Genomic DNA, 17,076 nt, shown 5'->3' on the forward strand with positions numbered 1-17,076 from the left:
AAACTCAGTCATCAAAACCTATAGGGTACTTCCCTTTGACATAGAATCATGAAATTTCGCAGGAAGTAAGGTTTCACAGTACATGTAAGGGAAAAATTCGAAATTGTTGATTTGTGATTATATCACACGAAAATAATATACATCTTCTCGTGTGTTATCCGACTACAGACTTGAAATTTAAACATTCTCGAAAGTCATGGAATCGTTGGGAACGATACCTTGTCAGTACCAATGTCGACAACAGCCAAATATCGGCAATTTCCTCGATTCCAGGAATGGATAAACTGTCTATAACATAATTAAGTTTGTACGGGTCCCTTAGTGGGCGAGTCTTACTCGTACATGGCCCGCTTTTTGTAGGCACTACCTTCGGTATGAACAGATAAGTTGCACATGTGCTAACATTTGGTAACGGGTACAACAAGCTGCAGTGGTAGTCCAACTACATAAAATTAAACCTTAATGTTTGTGAACTGCGCAGAGGCCAATTAGACTGGTGGTCACAGAGCATTTCTCCATTACACGACTCCCTATGGACCACAGACAATATCATCTAATTAGATATTTAAAATAAAACTAAAAACAAAAATAAATAATATTTGGCATCCATGGCGTTCTGAATAATCTGTCAATTGGAGTGTAGATATGTACTTCACTATCGGCAGGCTGGAAACTATGCTGGTCACCTGGATAACATCATAACTCAGCTCGTCCCCTATGAAATTTACATCTTGAGAGAAGGTATGTCTAACTGTCGTACAGTAAAACTGTAAACAGGTGCTATATCTTATAGTTATGTAGCATGAAATGAAGTTGCAGATTAAATGTTTTTTTTATATTTTCGGCATCAATTTTTATGAAAAATCGTTTCCTTCATAAAAATAATGCAAATCTCTTCAATAATTACACCAATCAAAAGCCATTTTGCACCTGGCATGTGATATGTAAATTTTTGTACACATTGTTGTGTAGAATCTGATTCTACCTTTCAAAATGTTCTGCCACGTAAATTTTTTGAGTCTTTGAAATTTTTATTATTGTCTGGCCTTCAGGCACTTGAAGAATACTTTCCCAAATTGAGTGAAGCAAAACTGAAGTAAACTGTATTTGAGGGTCCGCAAATAAGAAAACTTATTAAAATTCTAACCTTTAATACTAAACTCGAAAATATCGAATTAACTGCTGGTCGTCTTTCAGAACAATTGTAAGGGTCTTTTCAATGATAGAAGAGATAATAGCTACGTTTCCATTATAAATGATCTGTTGGACTGCTGTAAGAAGATTGTGTGCAGAAAGTGAATTCTCCTATCAAATACATCCGTACCAAGGAAAACCATTATCACATTCACTGAAACTCTGCGATGATGGCATGTTGACAAAGAGAGTGATGAAATAGCAAACAAAGGAAGAAAATTGTTGTCGCATTTTTAGGGTACCAGGGAAGATTAAAGCTGGAAACCTTTCGTGAACAAATTCAGGCCTTCTATTGGCGGAACGCATGTAGCTTAAGCAAAATGCTGGGATGGTTCCTTCGAAAAAGGCACTGACGATTTCCTTCTCCATTCATTCCTAATCGGAGCTTCTTTAATTCTAAGTACGTATTTCCTGTTTTAATCGTTCAATGTTCGCCAGCACTGTAATGTATAGCTATAAAATGCGACATGATAGATAAAAACTGATTACACCATGGAATTCAGCACCCAAAAAATAGGTATATCCACCAGGTTAAAAACCAGAGGCAGAGAAAATGTTTAAATTTGTTGAATAGTGTAATAATTCCACGGTGCCCCACAATGGGGCACAATACTCAGCTGCTGAGGGGACCAGGCGCAATGGATGGTGTGGGCAAGGTTTCTACCGAAGTTTCCCATTTCATTCCACACAATTTTTGAATAATATTGTTACGAGTTTTTATGTTGGCAGCAGTACTTACTAGATGTTTTCTGTACGAAAGGGCGAGATCATAAAGAAAACATCTTGAAACCACTGCTGCCGAGATAAATACTCGTAACAATTGTAAGGTGTCAGGCTAATCCAACACCTTCCATGTAAACCCTGACATGATAAGCAAATCCAGTAGTATGTCACATAGCTCCTAGTAAATCGGGACATTAAATTAACCAAAGTAATACGAGTAACGAGTGAGCAAATGGAATACCACAGACTAACACAAGAATGCCTAAATGCATGTCATACCTTCTCACCGTGAGACAGACGCAGTTCCGAGGGGAGAAACGAGAACAGAAGCCAAGAGCAGAACTGTGTTAAGTTAGAAGGCCCTACGATAAGGGACGGACACCCACGTCGCCAGCTAACCGTTAGGACCACCCCCCAGCCCATGTTAAAAGCTAGAGCCCTCCAGAAGAACAGTATAGACCTTACGATAACGCTAAAAGGACCACACCAGCTGCAAGTTTTAGAGTGAGACTTTTTCGCGTCTCTGTTACGTTGCAAACTTTAAAAACATTGCCCCACCACGGAAAGTATAACGTTTCTCATTGGATAGACAGAATTTTTGTAGGCGGAGCATAAGGTTAACATTGAGACCCTGATTGGTTAGATGAAAACACAGCCAAATAGTTTTTTTAAACCAACTTCGGTAAATTGTAGTAAGGAGAAGTTAGGAGAGAGTTGCTTCCGAGACGGCGAGGTGAGCGGAGCTGTGCTCCCCACCGCTTCCTGACGAACCCCGACAAGGTAATGAATGCACGCGATGCCGCATAACAGCGCATCAAGCTTCACTCAGAACTGTTACACCCCCTTTTTGCGTAATACTAGTGTCGATCGTCAATTGAAGCTCATGGTGTTCACATTTGCCACTTGAAGTAAAAATCTGAAATGCGATGATTTTTTTGTTATATAGGTATTGAGAAGCCACATCAGCCACTGTAATTTACGACAAGTTAGATAAGTAATTAAAGATAATCGAAGGTCACTGTCGACCATTTTGATAGTTTTCTCTCTTGTGAAACTTAATTTAAACCTAGATTATAGATGTGATATGGCATAGGTCATCCTTCGATCCATTGTAGAACTTGGAAACTCACTCAGAGAATATTCGTTCACATTTTTGTTGAACGCAGTTGGTTTTTATCATCCTGTATTAAAACATTTTATCAATAGTGCAATTTATAAACAATGTTTTGTGAGTAGAATAAAATTTCCAATGGTAAACTTAACTGCTTTTTCGACGTTATTCTACCATCTAACTAAAAATAGGAAAGCCTTGAACCCCTTGCACTAAATTTAGTTAGTATTAAGATTCTTTTATAGGGAGTGCAATGGAGCTGACGCTGAAATCATTAAGTATTTGGTTATATCATCGCTAGTCTCACTGGACTTTTCTGAATTCTACATGTCATGTGTGGTCTGATGTCTCCTTACCAGCAACATGTCCCAGGTTCAAACTAGTCAATTCCCTAAAAAACACGCTCAGAGCGTCGTCGCGCGAAAGTGGTAGGGAGACACGATATAGAACAAACAGAAACCACGCAGAATCTTAGACAATATTATTGAAAAATTGTGTGGAATGACATGGGGAGCTTCAGTAGATACCTTGCGCATGTAATCCATTGAGCTGGTCGTCTCAGCAGTCGAGTATTGTGCCCAGGTGTGGCTATACAGATGCCACATCAACTTGATCGACGTCCAGTTGAACGACAGTATGCTGTTAACGAGTGGGAAATCCGAGAAAAACCAATTTAGTGGCTTCCTCTTCTGAGGAATATCTATCCACCCGCAATCCGCAGAAGCTAGGCCTTGCTTAGGAAACACGGTAAGCCACAGAAGAACCTGGATTTATCAATACATAAAGACATACCAAGTTTACGACGAAATAGCTTCCGTTCAAGAAACTCACGGTAAAAAGAACAGCTAGACGCCAGTAATACTGGAGTGAGAGATTTGTGGGGTCAGAGATGTCAACTTATTGTAAATCCTGAAGATCACAAGTGGTTCCGAAAATATACCTGTGATACTGCTGGCACAGAACTCGACAGGAAACTGTGGTCAATTTGGACAGAGCTTACACTGGGCTTGTACGATGCGCAGACGCTCTTTACAAATGGCGTTTTACAGAGTCTCCGGTTTAAGACTGTGGGGCTCCGAACCAGACAGTCAGGCACATGAATGCCCCTTGCGTTCCTACCAGGGGAGTCCATCTCATGAAAGCTCACGATACGGCTCTTATGTGGATTAGGAACCTAGATATTGACATATAGTTAGTTTTATCACACGGTCTGAGTAGGCTCATTGTCATTCCAGCCCATCTCAGCAGATGAATTAAATATAGGTGCTACAGCGTCTAGAATAGTTTGTAATGTCACGTGACTGGAATGTCACCATATTTTGTACTGGTCGTTGGCATTGCGGTCGATACTAGGATGGGGAAGACTAACTCAGGACGTTTCAGCAGAGTCAGATCGTGAGTTCTCGACGTGTACGGTAGTCTATATTCAGGGTGGGCTTCTCGTACGCCACTGTATCGAAGGAGTATCATAGTTACGCAGTCAGATGACAGTGCTCGCAGTACACTATCGCAGAGTGGAAGAACGGTTAGACGGATAACTGCGTGAAAATCAGACAGCTACTCAGTGCTCGGCAACAACATCAGGCTAGGTCCATTCTGATCTGAAGCGCCTCCTTGCTACAGGAGCTATCGGCCACCTCGTATACCTCTACTCACTGTACACACCACTACTTGACGCCCGAATACCAGAAAATGGTTGTCAGGAACTGATGACAGAGCACAAAGGGTTGTTACTATGGATTATGCAGAAACCTACGGCTCGATCACGTACATCAGTTTGTTCGCTTAGTGCGCCGTACGCTTTCAAAAAGAAATGCACCACCACACGGCTGTCCTAACGTGTCAGGTTCGTTTCGGGAAGTGGGGATACGTGTGTAGCTATCGAAGTCAAGTGATTCCAGTACTTACATCTGGGACACCGCAGAGCGGCATGTGCATATCTTGCAAGTAGCTGCGATGGAACTCCTTGCTTAGGGAGGCTTTGAAGCAGTCATGATGGATCAGAACGATGCGCGATTGCTTGTGGTGTCTTTTTCAGTCCATACCATGACGTATAGACGACCTTCTCAGGGCGAAGATGGGTTCTACTCGCAACACTCTAAGTACGTACAAATCCGTGTAAGTAAATGAATTCCACATCAAAGTAATTAAAGTCAAGCAGCCACCAAACAAACCGCTGTCGTCTACACAACGATCCTATATAAGCCAGAATTACCTTCCTCTGACAAATAACATCATGTGGAAACAAACTGTTTTTAGTGGCACAAAATCGCTCTGATGCTTAGCCCGTTAACGGCAACCATTTTATCAATTTCCCAGTTGAAAATGCATTATTTATTCGGCGAGGGCCGGCCGCTGTGGCCGAGCGGTTCTAGGCGCTTTAGTCAGGAACCACGTTGCTGCTATGTTCGCAGGTTCGAATCCTGCCTTGGGCATGGATGTGTGTTATATCCTTAGGTTAGTTAAGTTTCAGTAGTTCTAAGTCTAGGGAACTGATGACCTCAGATGTTAAGTCCCATAGTGCTCAGAGCCACCTGAACCATTTTTATTTGGCGAGCATAAATGTTATTAAATTTACATTACACACTGAAACTATGCTTGAGATAGGTATTCACGTCCATATCTCAAGAATTTGTTTCCTACACTACTGCGCAAGTCTAGAAAAATCAAGGAACCATTCCCTCTTCAATTTACGAGGCGTAGAGCGTTTACTGCCAAACGCACTGTAAGATTCAGAGGTGAATGTTATAATTAAATAGCTATTTTAAAAATTTCTGTACGTTATTTCTGAATGAAATCGCAATCCGCATCTTAGTTATATCAGATGGACAGCACAGAACTGCGACAGAGGCATCGGAAAAAGGAACAATGCTACAACCGATTTGGCCGAAGTGAATACAGTGTTGACCAATGTCAGTGATGGGCTGATTGACGTCACATCTTCATCTACATCTACATCTACATCTATATCATACTCCGCAAGCCACTTGATAGTGTGTAGCGGAGAGTACTTTCATACCATTAACGGAACTCTCCAACCCTTTTCCACTCGCGAATAGCACACAGGAAGAATGATTGTCGGTAAGCCTCTGTATTGGCTCTAATTTCTCCAATGTTCTCCTCTTGGTTATTATGTGAAAGATATGCGGACGGAAGTAATTTATTGTCCATCTCTTCCCGGAAAGTGCTCTCTCGAAAGTTCAATAGCAAATCTCTCCATAATGTACATCGCCTCTCTTGTCAAGTCTGCCAATGGAGTTTGTCGAGCATCTCCGTTACGAACCCGTGACAAAACGCACCGCTTTTCTTTGGAGCTCCTCTGTTTCCTCTGTCAGTCCTACCTGGTAGGAATCCCAAATAGATGAACAATACTCAAGAGCCGCGTGGAGTAGCCTTGCAGTCTAGGGCGCCTTGCCACGGTTCGGGCGGCTGCCCCCGTCGGAGGTTCGAGTCCTCCCTCGGGCATGGGTGTGTGTGTGTGTGTGTTGTCTTTAGGGTAAGTTAGTTTGTTTAATTAGTGTGTAAGCTTAGGGACCGATGACCACAGCAGTTTGGCCCCATAGACGTTAACACAAATTTCCAAAATTCTAATACTTAAGAATAGGCCGAACAAACGCCTTGTAAGCCACTTCCGTCGTGGAAGTGTTACATTTCCTTTGTTCTTACGAATCTGAGACTGGCATCTGCTTTTCCCACTAATTGTTTTATGTGGTCATTCCACTTACGGGTCGGCCGGAGAGGCCGAGCGGTTCTAGGCGCTACAGTCTGGAGCCACGCGACCGCTACGGTCGCAGGTTCGAATCCTGTCTCGGGCATGGATTTGTGTGATGTTCTTAGGTTCGTTAGGTTTAAGTAGTTCTAGGGGACTGATGACCTCCGAAGTTAGGTCCCACAGTGCTCAGAGCCATTTGAACCATTTTCTACTTATGGTTGCTATAGTTAGTTACCCCTAGATATTTTACTGTAGATACTGTTTCTGGCGGTTTGTTATCAATAGTGTAGCTGTACAGCATTGGATTTCTTTCCCTATGTATGCACACAATGTTACACGTATTTGCCGTCAGTGTCAACTGCCAGAGCCTGCGCCATTCATCAATCTTCTGGAGGGAGTTCTGCAAATCGTTACTATCTTCTGGTGTTTCTACCTTGTTATAGACAACCGTGCCATCTGCGAACAGCCTTAAAAAGCATACGCCGCTTTCTACTAGATCATTTATATATATTGTAAACAGTAACGGTCCTATCACACTTCCTTGGGGTACTCCGGAAATTACCTTTACAACCGCAGATTTTGTTACGTTAAGAGTGACGGGTTGAGTTCTACCTGCAAGGAAGTCTTGAATCCAGTGGTAAATCTGTTCCGATACTCGATAAAATCTTATTTATATCACTAAACGGCAGTGCGGGACGGTGTCAAATGCCTTCCTGAAATTGAACAACACGGCGTCAACCTGAGCGCCGTTGTCTACGGCGTTGTGGAGCTCATGGAGGAATAGAGAGCGCTGAGTTTCATAGGATCTCTTTCTGTGGAACCCGTGTTGAGTTTTACAGAGGAGAGTTTCATTCTCCAAAAACGTCATAATCCTTGAGCTTAAAAGCACGTTCCATAATTGTACAACAGACTGACGTCAACGATATAGGTCTATATTCGTGTGGATCTGTCCTACGGCCACTTTTAAAAATGGAATGACCTGCGCTTTCTTCCAGTCGCCAGGTACCCTTAGTTGCTCGAACGATCTACGATAAGTTACTGCTAGAAGGAGAACAAGTTCTTTCGCATAGTGTTTGTAGAATATTTTAAGTGTCCTATCTGGTCCTGACGCCTTTCCACTTCAAAGCGATGGTAGTTGTGTTTGTTTTCCGTGATCTGTTATCTCAATAACTGCCAATTTGAAGTTAGTACAATGACTGATAGGAACAACCCTCTTACGATCTTCTGCTGTGAAACAATTTCCGAAGACCATATTCAGTATTTCTGCCTTCTCTCTGTTATCTTCCGTTTCGGTTGCAGCATGGTCACTGAGTGAATGAATAGGTCTTTTTTACCCAAGTAATGATCTTACATACGACCAAAACCTCTTAGTGTTTTTCCTCAGATCAGTCGACAAAGCTTTACTTTCAGAGTCATCGAACGCTTCTTTCATTGCTCTTGTTTCGCTCATTTTCGCTTCTCTCAGCTTTTGTTTGTCCTCTAGGCTTTTACTTCTCTTGAATCGAAGAAGAAGGTCCCTTTGTTTACGTAACACTTCCCTAGCATGATTATTAAACCATAGTAAGTCTTTCCTATCCCTTAAGGTCTTACTCGGAAAATACCTGTATAGGGTGTTCTGCACGATATCTTTCCATTTTTTCCCCACACCTTCGTGCTCATTACCGAATATTTGATGCTGACTAATCAGATACTCCGAAATTTGTACCCTGTTATTATTTCTAATTAAACATGTACTCCGACGTTACTCAACATTCTTTGTAAGATCCGTTATCATAGGTGCTGTCACAGCCTTATGATCGCTGATGCCCTCCTCTACGTTAAATGATTCGATAGGTTCAAGTTTGTTTGTTGCCAGGAGGTCTATGACGTTACACACACGAGTTGCCTCACTAACTATCTGCTCAAAGTAATTTTCGGGCAAGACATCCAGAACAGTGTCACGTGAGCCCCTGGGTCTGACGACTATTCTCTTAGTATAACGCTCCCAATCTATACTGGCAAGTTGAAGTCACCCCTTCTTACAACGGAATTATCAGGAAACCGCGACGGTGTCCCCCAGGATATGAACATAAATGGCTTCCGTCTACAGGATGCCGAACATACATGCCCTTTGAATTTGGTCATCATTGCATACCCTGTGTATTCATTATTTTCACTGATTATTATGATAATTCCTGAAATTTTATGAAATTCTTACTGTTTACTAAAAGTGTTATTGTGGCACCGTTTTTGGAATGTATATGGCTCGTTACACCAAATTGAACCAATGTACACTACTGGCCATTAAGAGTGCTACACCACGAACATGACAAGCTACAGACGCGAAATTTAACTGACAGGAAGACGATGCTGTGATATGCAAATGATTAGCCTTTCAGAGCATTCACACAAGGTTGGCGCCGGTGCGGAAACCTACAACGTGCTGTCATGAGGAAAGTTTCCAACCGATTTCTCATACACAAACAGCAGTTGATCGGCGTTTCCTGGTGAGACGTTGTTGTGATGCCTCGTGTAAGGAGGAGAAATGCGTACCATCACGTTTCCGACTTTGATAAAGGTCGGATTGTAGCCTGTCGCGATTGCGGTTTATTGTATCGCGAAATTGCTGCTCGCGTTGGTCTAGATCCAATGACTGTTAGCAGAATATGGAATCGGTGTGTTCAGGAGGGTAATACGGAACGCCGTGCTGGATACCAACGGCCTCGTATCACTAGCAGTCGAGATGACAGGCATCCTATCCGCATCGCTGTAACAAATCGTGCAGCCACGTCTCGATCCCAGAGTCAACAGATGGGGACGTTTGCAGGACAACAACCATCTGCACGAACAGTTCGACGAGGTTTGCAGCAGCATGGACTGTCAGTTCGGAGGCCGCGGCTGCGATTACCCTTGACGTTGCATCACAGACAGGAGCGCCTGCAATAGTGTACTCAACGACGAACCTGGGTGTACGAATGGCAAAACGTCATTTTTTCGGATGAATCCAGGTTCTGTTTACAGAATCCGTGTTTGGCGACATCGCGGTGAACGGACATTGGAAGTGTGTATTCGTCATCGCCATACTGGCGTATCACCCGGCGTGGTGGTATGGGGTGCTATTGTACGGGCCTTTCTGTATGCAGAAAATGTTCGTCTGCTGTCCTGGCCAGCCCATTATCCAGATCTATCACCAATTGAAAACGTCTGATCAATGGTGACCGAGCTACTGGCTCGTCACAATACGCCAGTCACCACTCTTGATGAACTGAGGTATGGCTTTGAAGCTGCATGGGCAGCTGTACCTGTACACGCCATCCAAGCTCTGCCCAGGCGTATCAAGGCCGTTATTACGGCCAGAGGTGGTTGTTCCTGGTATTGATTTCTCAGGATCTATGCACCCAAATTGCATGAAAATGTAATCACATGTCAGTTCTAGTATAATATATTTGTTCAATGAATACCCGTTTTTCATCTGCATTTCTTCTTTGTGTAGCAGTTTTAATGGCCAGTAGTGTAGTTGGTGTAGCAATAATAATGAAAATTTACGTGGTTTTTAAAATTCTGAAATCAGAATTAAATATCATTCTACTGTCAGCATGACCACATAGTCAACCCACAACCATCTACATGACCATTCAAAGTACTTCATTTTGTGGTCATTATAACCTATTAGACAAAAGTCATAGTCGATTTTGGTGAAATTTTCTACAGTAGGAGCTTACCTTGCCGTTGTGCGTCCAGACCATGTCGGGAGGCGGGTCTGGGGGGTACGTGACGAGGCACGTCAGGTTGATGGTGCTTCCCGCGTCGATGAAGATGTCGGGTCCGCCCAAGATCTCGGAGCGTGGCTCTGCGAGCAAATAAGGAAAACTTTATATCGACAGAGAGTATGTGTCGCTGCATTGACAAATGGCTATGGAGAGTGGGCTGCACTTCTATAACAGTTAAGCTACTATGCTGCTAATAGTTCAAGACGATGAAACACTTAGATGTTATCATTCATTATTTTTCCTCCGCGACATTTTCATGTGGAAAGTATAAGGGGTTTTTATCGCTAGTGTCAGAGATTACGTTTTCCAGCAGCAAATATTAAACACCTGTTGAACATTTGATATAAATTGTCATCAGAAGAAGAACCAGTAAATATATCAATAAAATAATAAGGTTCGCAGAAGAGCTTCTGTGAAGTTTGGAAGGTAGGAGACGAGTTATTGGCAGAAGTTAAGCTGTGAGGACGGATCGTGAGTCGTGCTTGGATAGCTCGGATGGTAGAGCACTTAAGTTCCCGAGTTCGAGTCTCGGTCCAGCACACAGTTCTAACGTGCCAGGAAGTTTCATATCAGTGTACACTCCGCTGCAGAGTGAAAAACTCGTTCTGGAAAAGAAATAATATGGTTTATTTGTGTTCCGGCTACAGACTGTTCGGCTTACGTAAAAAATCGTATTTACGACAGGCAAGATTTTATTCAGTGCTGTGGTGGTAAACTTGAAGATGGCTTGCTGAACAAATCGAAATCACCAATCACCTCATCTCGTTTTAGTGAAAAACGTTTCTCGCTCTATACGAGCTGATGTCAGTCAAGACCTTCTTCCTTAGAACAGGTTTACTAGAAATGGAACGCTAGGTTCCGAAATTACGAAGAAAATCAGCAGGCAAACTAACGACTGAAGCATAGTTTCAATAATATAAGATTGGTCGTAACGTAACGTTATCAGTACAATTCTCACGTTTCTATGGCTCGGAGCGTGGTCTGCCTGCCTGCGCTGCAAGTGTCTTCGAAGCTCCCGGAATGTGGTTCAGTTCCACCCGCGATGCAGCGATCACTTGAGCAGTGGTCCGCAGAACCAATATTCGTTAAACGTGGGAATTCCACTGCCGAAACTTTTCCAAACTATGAGCAGATTTCTAGGATCTCCATTAGGGCAATGCTCCCAGAAATACCACCTACTTTATCTGGGCAAAAACGACGTGGCAAAGCTATCCCATCCCCAATACAATCTAAACGACACTCTGATGAACGTTCTTTTGTTACCTCGGCTTAAGACAGGCTTGAAAGGGCACCGTTTCGAGGCCTTCGACTACGTGGAATTCCCTAAAGGACATTCTAATCGAGGCCTCCCAGGATGCCTACAATACTTTGAAATCTTTCTCTGTAAAATGTACTGACGCAAGACGGTCTTATTTTGAAGAAATTTGATCCATTTTACCGCTCTGATTAACAAATTAGTTTTAATGGGCTAAGTGGCATTGCTTTCAGGACAAATGCCGTAAATTACGCGGCTCACACAGATCTTGGACACATAGTACTGTCTTTTGTGAAACGCAGACAGATTTTACTACAGGGGAAATTCAAAGAACCAGAATCTGAGGCCGACTTTAGAATGAGTCTACTGCCACCCATGTACATTTAGCGTGTGGACCACGAAGATAAAAAAAAATAGAAATTAGGGCTTGCACAGAAGCATACAGATAGTCGCTTTTCCATCTCTCTATTTGAGAGTGGAACAGGAAATGAAATTACTAGTACGTGACAGCCCACAATAGGTGGCTTGCGGAGTATGTATGTAGATGTAGCCATCGTTTACTGTCTGCCACTATACGGAGTTCAGAAACGTAAATGTGAGAATCATTCAAATTACCTTAATAAATGACCGTAAACTTAATATTTTTAAGTAAGGGATCGGTGGGCTGAAACGAATATTTCACATTCTGTGAATTACCCTAAAACATTGGAAAATACAGAAATTCGAGACCATTCCAAGTGCAAGGTAAGTCTCACATTTTCGTAATGAAATTTGCATTAAAATTATTTTTATAATGTAACTCGTACCTAGATTAAGGAAAAGCTTACTGCCATCTACAGCATATTTACCAATCAACACATCACTGAAGCCAGCGGATAAGTTTAAGTTCATGAGGGATGATGTATGATACACTGAAATCCTCAGTAATTCAATTCTCAATCAGTGCAGCAGAGACAAGCTGGCTGCGTGATCACATTCCCTTCTGAAGACCAAATAGAGGTCAGTCAACTGTCATCCCGTGTGAGCGTCGGATGATGCAGAGCCTTGTACCTTGTGTTACTGTCCACTAGTGTGCCAGTTACGCTGACGTCATGTAAGTTTCTTCCATTGCATCTTGGACCTCACTGTATTCTCTGAGGCTTGTGGTGCTGTAAGCTTTTAACAACGCTGGTAACAGTCTTAAATCTTACTACACGTGACATCAGAAACTGTGGATGTGCTAACGATGGCCTAACTATTTTCCAAGGCCTTTGTACTTTTTAGTGACCTTTGTTTCATATCACTAAACCAAGTCTGATACGCATTTAAGGACATGTACTCCAAGTAAGAATTTCATTCCACCCATGTTGAGTGTTTATAGCGTACCATCTGCATCTTTTATTATATGAGTTAAGGAAATGGATTTTTTATTGAAAGAATTCTGTTTAGTCGTCTATATCACAATGTTATGTACTTCAAACTAGTTTTCATTAGATATTATACACTAATACCAGAGATTTTTCTACTCCTCGTATCACTTCTGCAACTCGACTTTTGAGATACCTTATAGCCCTCTCAGCAATGCGATTTCAGTCTCATCTATCCTTTTTTAGTTTTTAGGAACAGAAAAGATCCATATGGGACCATGTCTGGCCAATATGAAGGTTGGCACATCACTACAATATTGTTTTTGGGCAAACTTTCACGAACAACAAACCAAGTGGTAGCGTATGAACTGTCGTGGAGCAAAAGTCATGAAATTCTTGGGCACAAACCTGTGCTTTTTCTGATTTTTCATGCAAGCGTCGTTGCACTTGTACCTAGTGCCTGTTTCTGATGGTCCGGCTTCGTGAGAAGAATCCATGGTGCACTATTCCACTAAAATTGTAGAACTAGTACCATAACCTTTACGTTTGACCGCATTTGGCGAGCTTTTGTCGGTCACGGCGATCCAGAAGACTTGCAATCGGCCAGTAAAGTCTTACTTTCAACGTCGTATCCAGAACTCCACTTTTCATCACCTGTTACGACGCATTTCAGTAGTTCTGCGTCGTTGTCGCTTCATCTAGCGACTTCTGAGCAACTTGCAATCCGTGCGATTTTCGTTCGAAACTCAGTAGTGTTTCATATCAAAAACGTCCAAAACATTCTTCCGTGATGAGCGAACTGATATTCCGTCATCTATAAGGTATTTCTCAGATTATGATCTGACGATAGATCATAGTCATTTTGTATTATTCTTTCCATGATATAATCGGTCGATGATATCCTGGGGCGTCCAGGGCGCTCTTCCTAAACGCCATTACCAATCATAAGCCCTCGTTCTACTGAAGTAAATAGTTCAGATTTTTAATCTGAAATATATTCTCGTCTAATACAAATTGTAATCCAAAATATCTGAAGTATTTTTATACAAAACAAAGAAACCTGACAATGCTTCTCATTGCTAAAGATGTTTATGATTTGGATATACGTCCTAACCTCTTTCTCCCCTTCCCTCTGTCCATCTCCTCCGCTTCCTCTCCTTCTCTCTGTTCACCTCCTCCTCCTCTCCTTTGTCCATCTCTCCCTTCCCACGCCCACTGCATCTCCTTCTCCCCTGTCCCTGACCATCTCCCCCTGTCCCTCATTATGTCAGTTTCCTCCCCATGTCTGTGTCCTTACCTATCCCACTCTCTCTCTCTCTCTCTCTCTCTCTCTCTCTCTCTCTCTCTCTCTGACATCGAGCGTTGGTTATTGTTATTGTTGTTTAGAAAAATATATAGATTACGTCCAGATGCGAAAGAACTTTTCGACACAATTGCTAACAAAGATTCTCTGTTATATTCTACGTATTTACATACTGTACACACTATGTATTCATATAAGTTTCTCGTATTAGGTGCATTGTGCTGCCATCTACTGCCAGGTACTAAGTATTAGTGACCTCAGTAGTCACTAGACATCGTGAGAGAGCAGAATGGGGAACTCCGTAGAACTCACGGACTTCGAACGTCGTCAGGTGATTGGGTGTCACCTGTGTCATACATCTGTACGCGAGATTTCCATGCGCTTAAACATCCCTAGGACCACTGTTTCCGATGTGATAGTGAAGTGGAAACGTGAAAGGACACGTACAGCACAAAAGCGTACAGTCCGACCTCTGTTGACTGACAGAGACCGCTGACAGTTGAAGGGGGTCGTAATGTGTAATGACAGACATCTATCCAGACCATCACACAGCAATTCCAAACTGCATCAGGATCCATTGCATGTACTATGACGGTTAGGTGGGAGGTGAGAAAACTTGGATTTTAGGGTCGAGTGGCTGCTCATAAGCCACACATCACGCCGGTAAATGCCAAACGACGCCTCGCTTTTTGTAAGGAGTGAAAACATTGGACGACTGAACAGTGGAAAACGTTGTGTAGAGTGACGAGTCACAACACAGAACGTGGCGATCCGATGGCAAGGTGTGGGTATGGCGACTGCCCGGTGAACATCATCTGTCCGCGTGTGTAGTGCCAACAGTAAAATTCAGAGGCGGAGACGTTTTGGTGTGGTTGTCTTTTTCATGGAGACGGCTTGCAAACCTTGTTGTTTTACGTGGCACTATCACAGCACAGGGGCACATTGATGTTTTAAGCACCTTCCTGCTTCCCACTGCTGAGGAGAAATTCGGGGATGGTGATTGCATCTTTCAACACCACCGAGCTCCTGTTCATAATGCCCGGCCTATGGCGGAGTGGTTACACGACAATAACGTCCCTGAAATGGACTGGCCTGCACAATGTCCTGAACTGAAACCTATGAACACCTTTGGGATATTTTGGAACGCCAAGGTCGTGCCAGGCCTCACCGACTGACATCAGTGATGCATTCCGTGAAGAATGGGCTGCCATTCTCCAAGAAACCTTCCAGCACCTATCTGAACGTATGCCTGCAAGAGCGGAAGCTGGTATCAACGCTAAGGGTGTGCTAACACTGTATTGAATTCCAGCATTATCGACGGAGGGCGCCACGAACTTCTAAGTCATTTTCAGCCAGGTGCCCGGATACATTTGATCACACAGAGTACCTTTAAAAAATATTTCCTATGTCCGTCTGAACGTTTATTAGACTAAAGCGTAAAAATTTAAAGTAAATCGCTCAAGACGTTTTCGCGATTCTTGGTAACAATGTTTGCCATTTATATATCGCTATACATTTATGTATTGCACATATTAAAAAGGTATATATGTCCGTCCGAATATTCATTCGAGTATAGTCTAAAATTCTAAGGTAAATTAGGAAGTACTTTTCGATATTGTTGGTAACGATATTGATCAACTACTTGTTTGTATACAGTAATACACATAGTAACTGCCGATACTACCAAACCGGATATAATTTTTTTGACAGCTCATAATTGACCAAGTATCCAATTTGACTAACACTGCAGAGGCACTTTTCAGGTATGATTACCAATACAACAACTAAATGGCGCATATCTCACCGGCTTACGTCGAGAAATTACAAACTTTCAGCCAGGTGCCCGGATACATTTGATCACACAGAGTACCTTTAAAAAATATTTCCTATGTCCGTCTGAACGTTTATTAGACTAAAGCGTAAAAATTTAAAGTAAATCGCTCAAGACGTTTTCGCGATTCTTGGTAACAACGTTTGCCATTTATATATCGCTATACATTTATGTATTGCACATATTAAAAAGGTATATATGTCCATCCGAATATTCATTCGAGTATAGTCTAAAATTCTAGGGTAAATTAGGAAGTACTTTTCGATATTGTTGGTAACGATATTGATCAACTACTTGTTTGTATACAGTAATACACATAGTAACTGCCGATACTACCAAACCGGATATAATTTTTTTGACAGCTCATAATTGACCAAGTATCAAATTTGACTAACACTGCAGAGGCACTTTTCAGGTATGATTACCAACACAACAACTAAATGGCGCATATCTCACCGGCTTACGTCGAGAAATTACAAACTTCCCATTACATGACCCGTATACCTCCTCGTTCATCTGAGAACAAATACCTTATTCATAACCAGCCACTGTAAGAAATAAATTTTTTCGTGTGCATCGGTTCTATATTTTCAATGGTCTGTAACATCAGTTACACTAATTGTACGCCATCTAGACAATGGAATCAGTATCCAATGATAATGAACTTTTTGAAAATGAGTTGGAGATATTGACGATATTTACTACCATCAGTGAGTTCGATAGAGTTATTAAAAACAGTAATACTGATTCGGTCGAAACCATCGAGAAAGTAATTCATGTCGCTGCCGTTAGACTGTGTATTGCTGAATTCTGTGGGCCTCTGATACCACTAAAAGGGAACCAAACTTTGTT

At 42.2% G+C, this 17,076-nt stretch overlaps 1 protein-coding gene across 1 annotated transcript in view; it reads right to left on the bottom strand.

Annotated features, from left to right (window-relative positions):
* Window positions 1–17,076, bottom strand: part of LOC124799275 (zwei Ig domain protein zig-8-like) — a 719,974-nt gene that overhangs the window by 39,392 nt on the left and 663,506 nt on the right. The window contains exon 4 of the mRNA XM_047262848.1: window positions 10,442–10,569. Within this exon, the coding sequence (XP_047118804.1) occupies window positions 10,442–10,569 (128 nt within the window). The remainder of the gene's footprint in view (window positions 1–10,441; window positions 10,570–17,076) is intronic.

Source organism: Schistocerca piceifrons, chromosome 1 (genome assembly GCF_021461385.2).
Source record: "Schistocerca piceifrons isolate TAMUIC-IGC-003096 chromosome 1, iqSchPice1.1, whole genome shotgun sequence".
Taxonomy (NCBI): Eukaryota; Metazoa; Arthropoda; class Insecta; order Orthoptera; family Acrididae; genus Schistocerca; species Schistocerca piceifrons.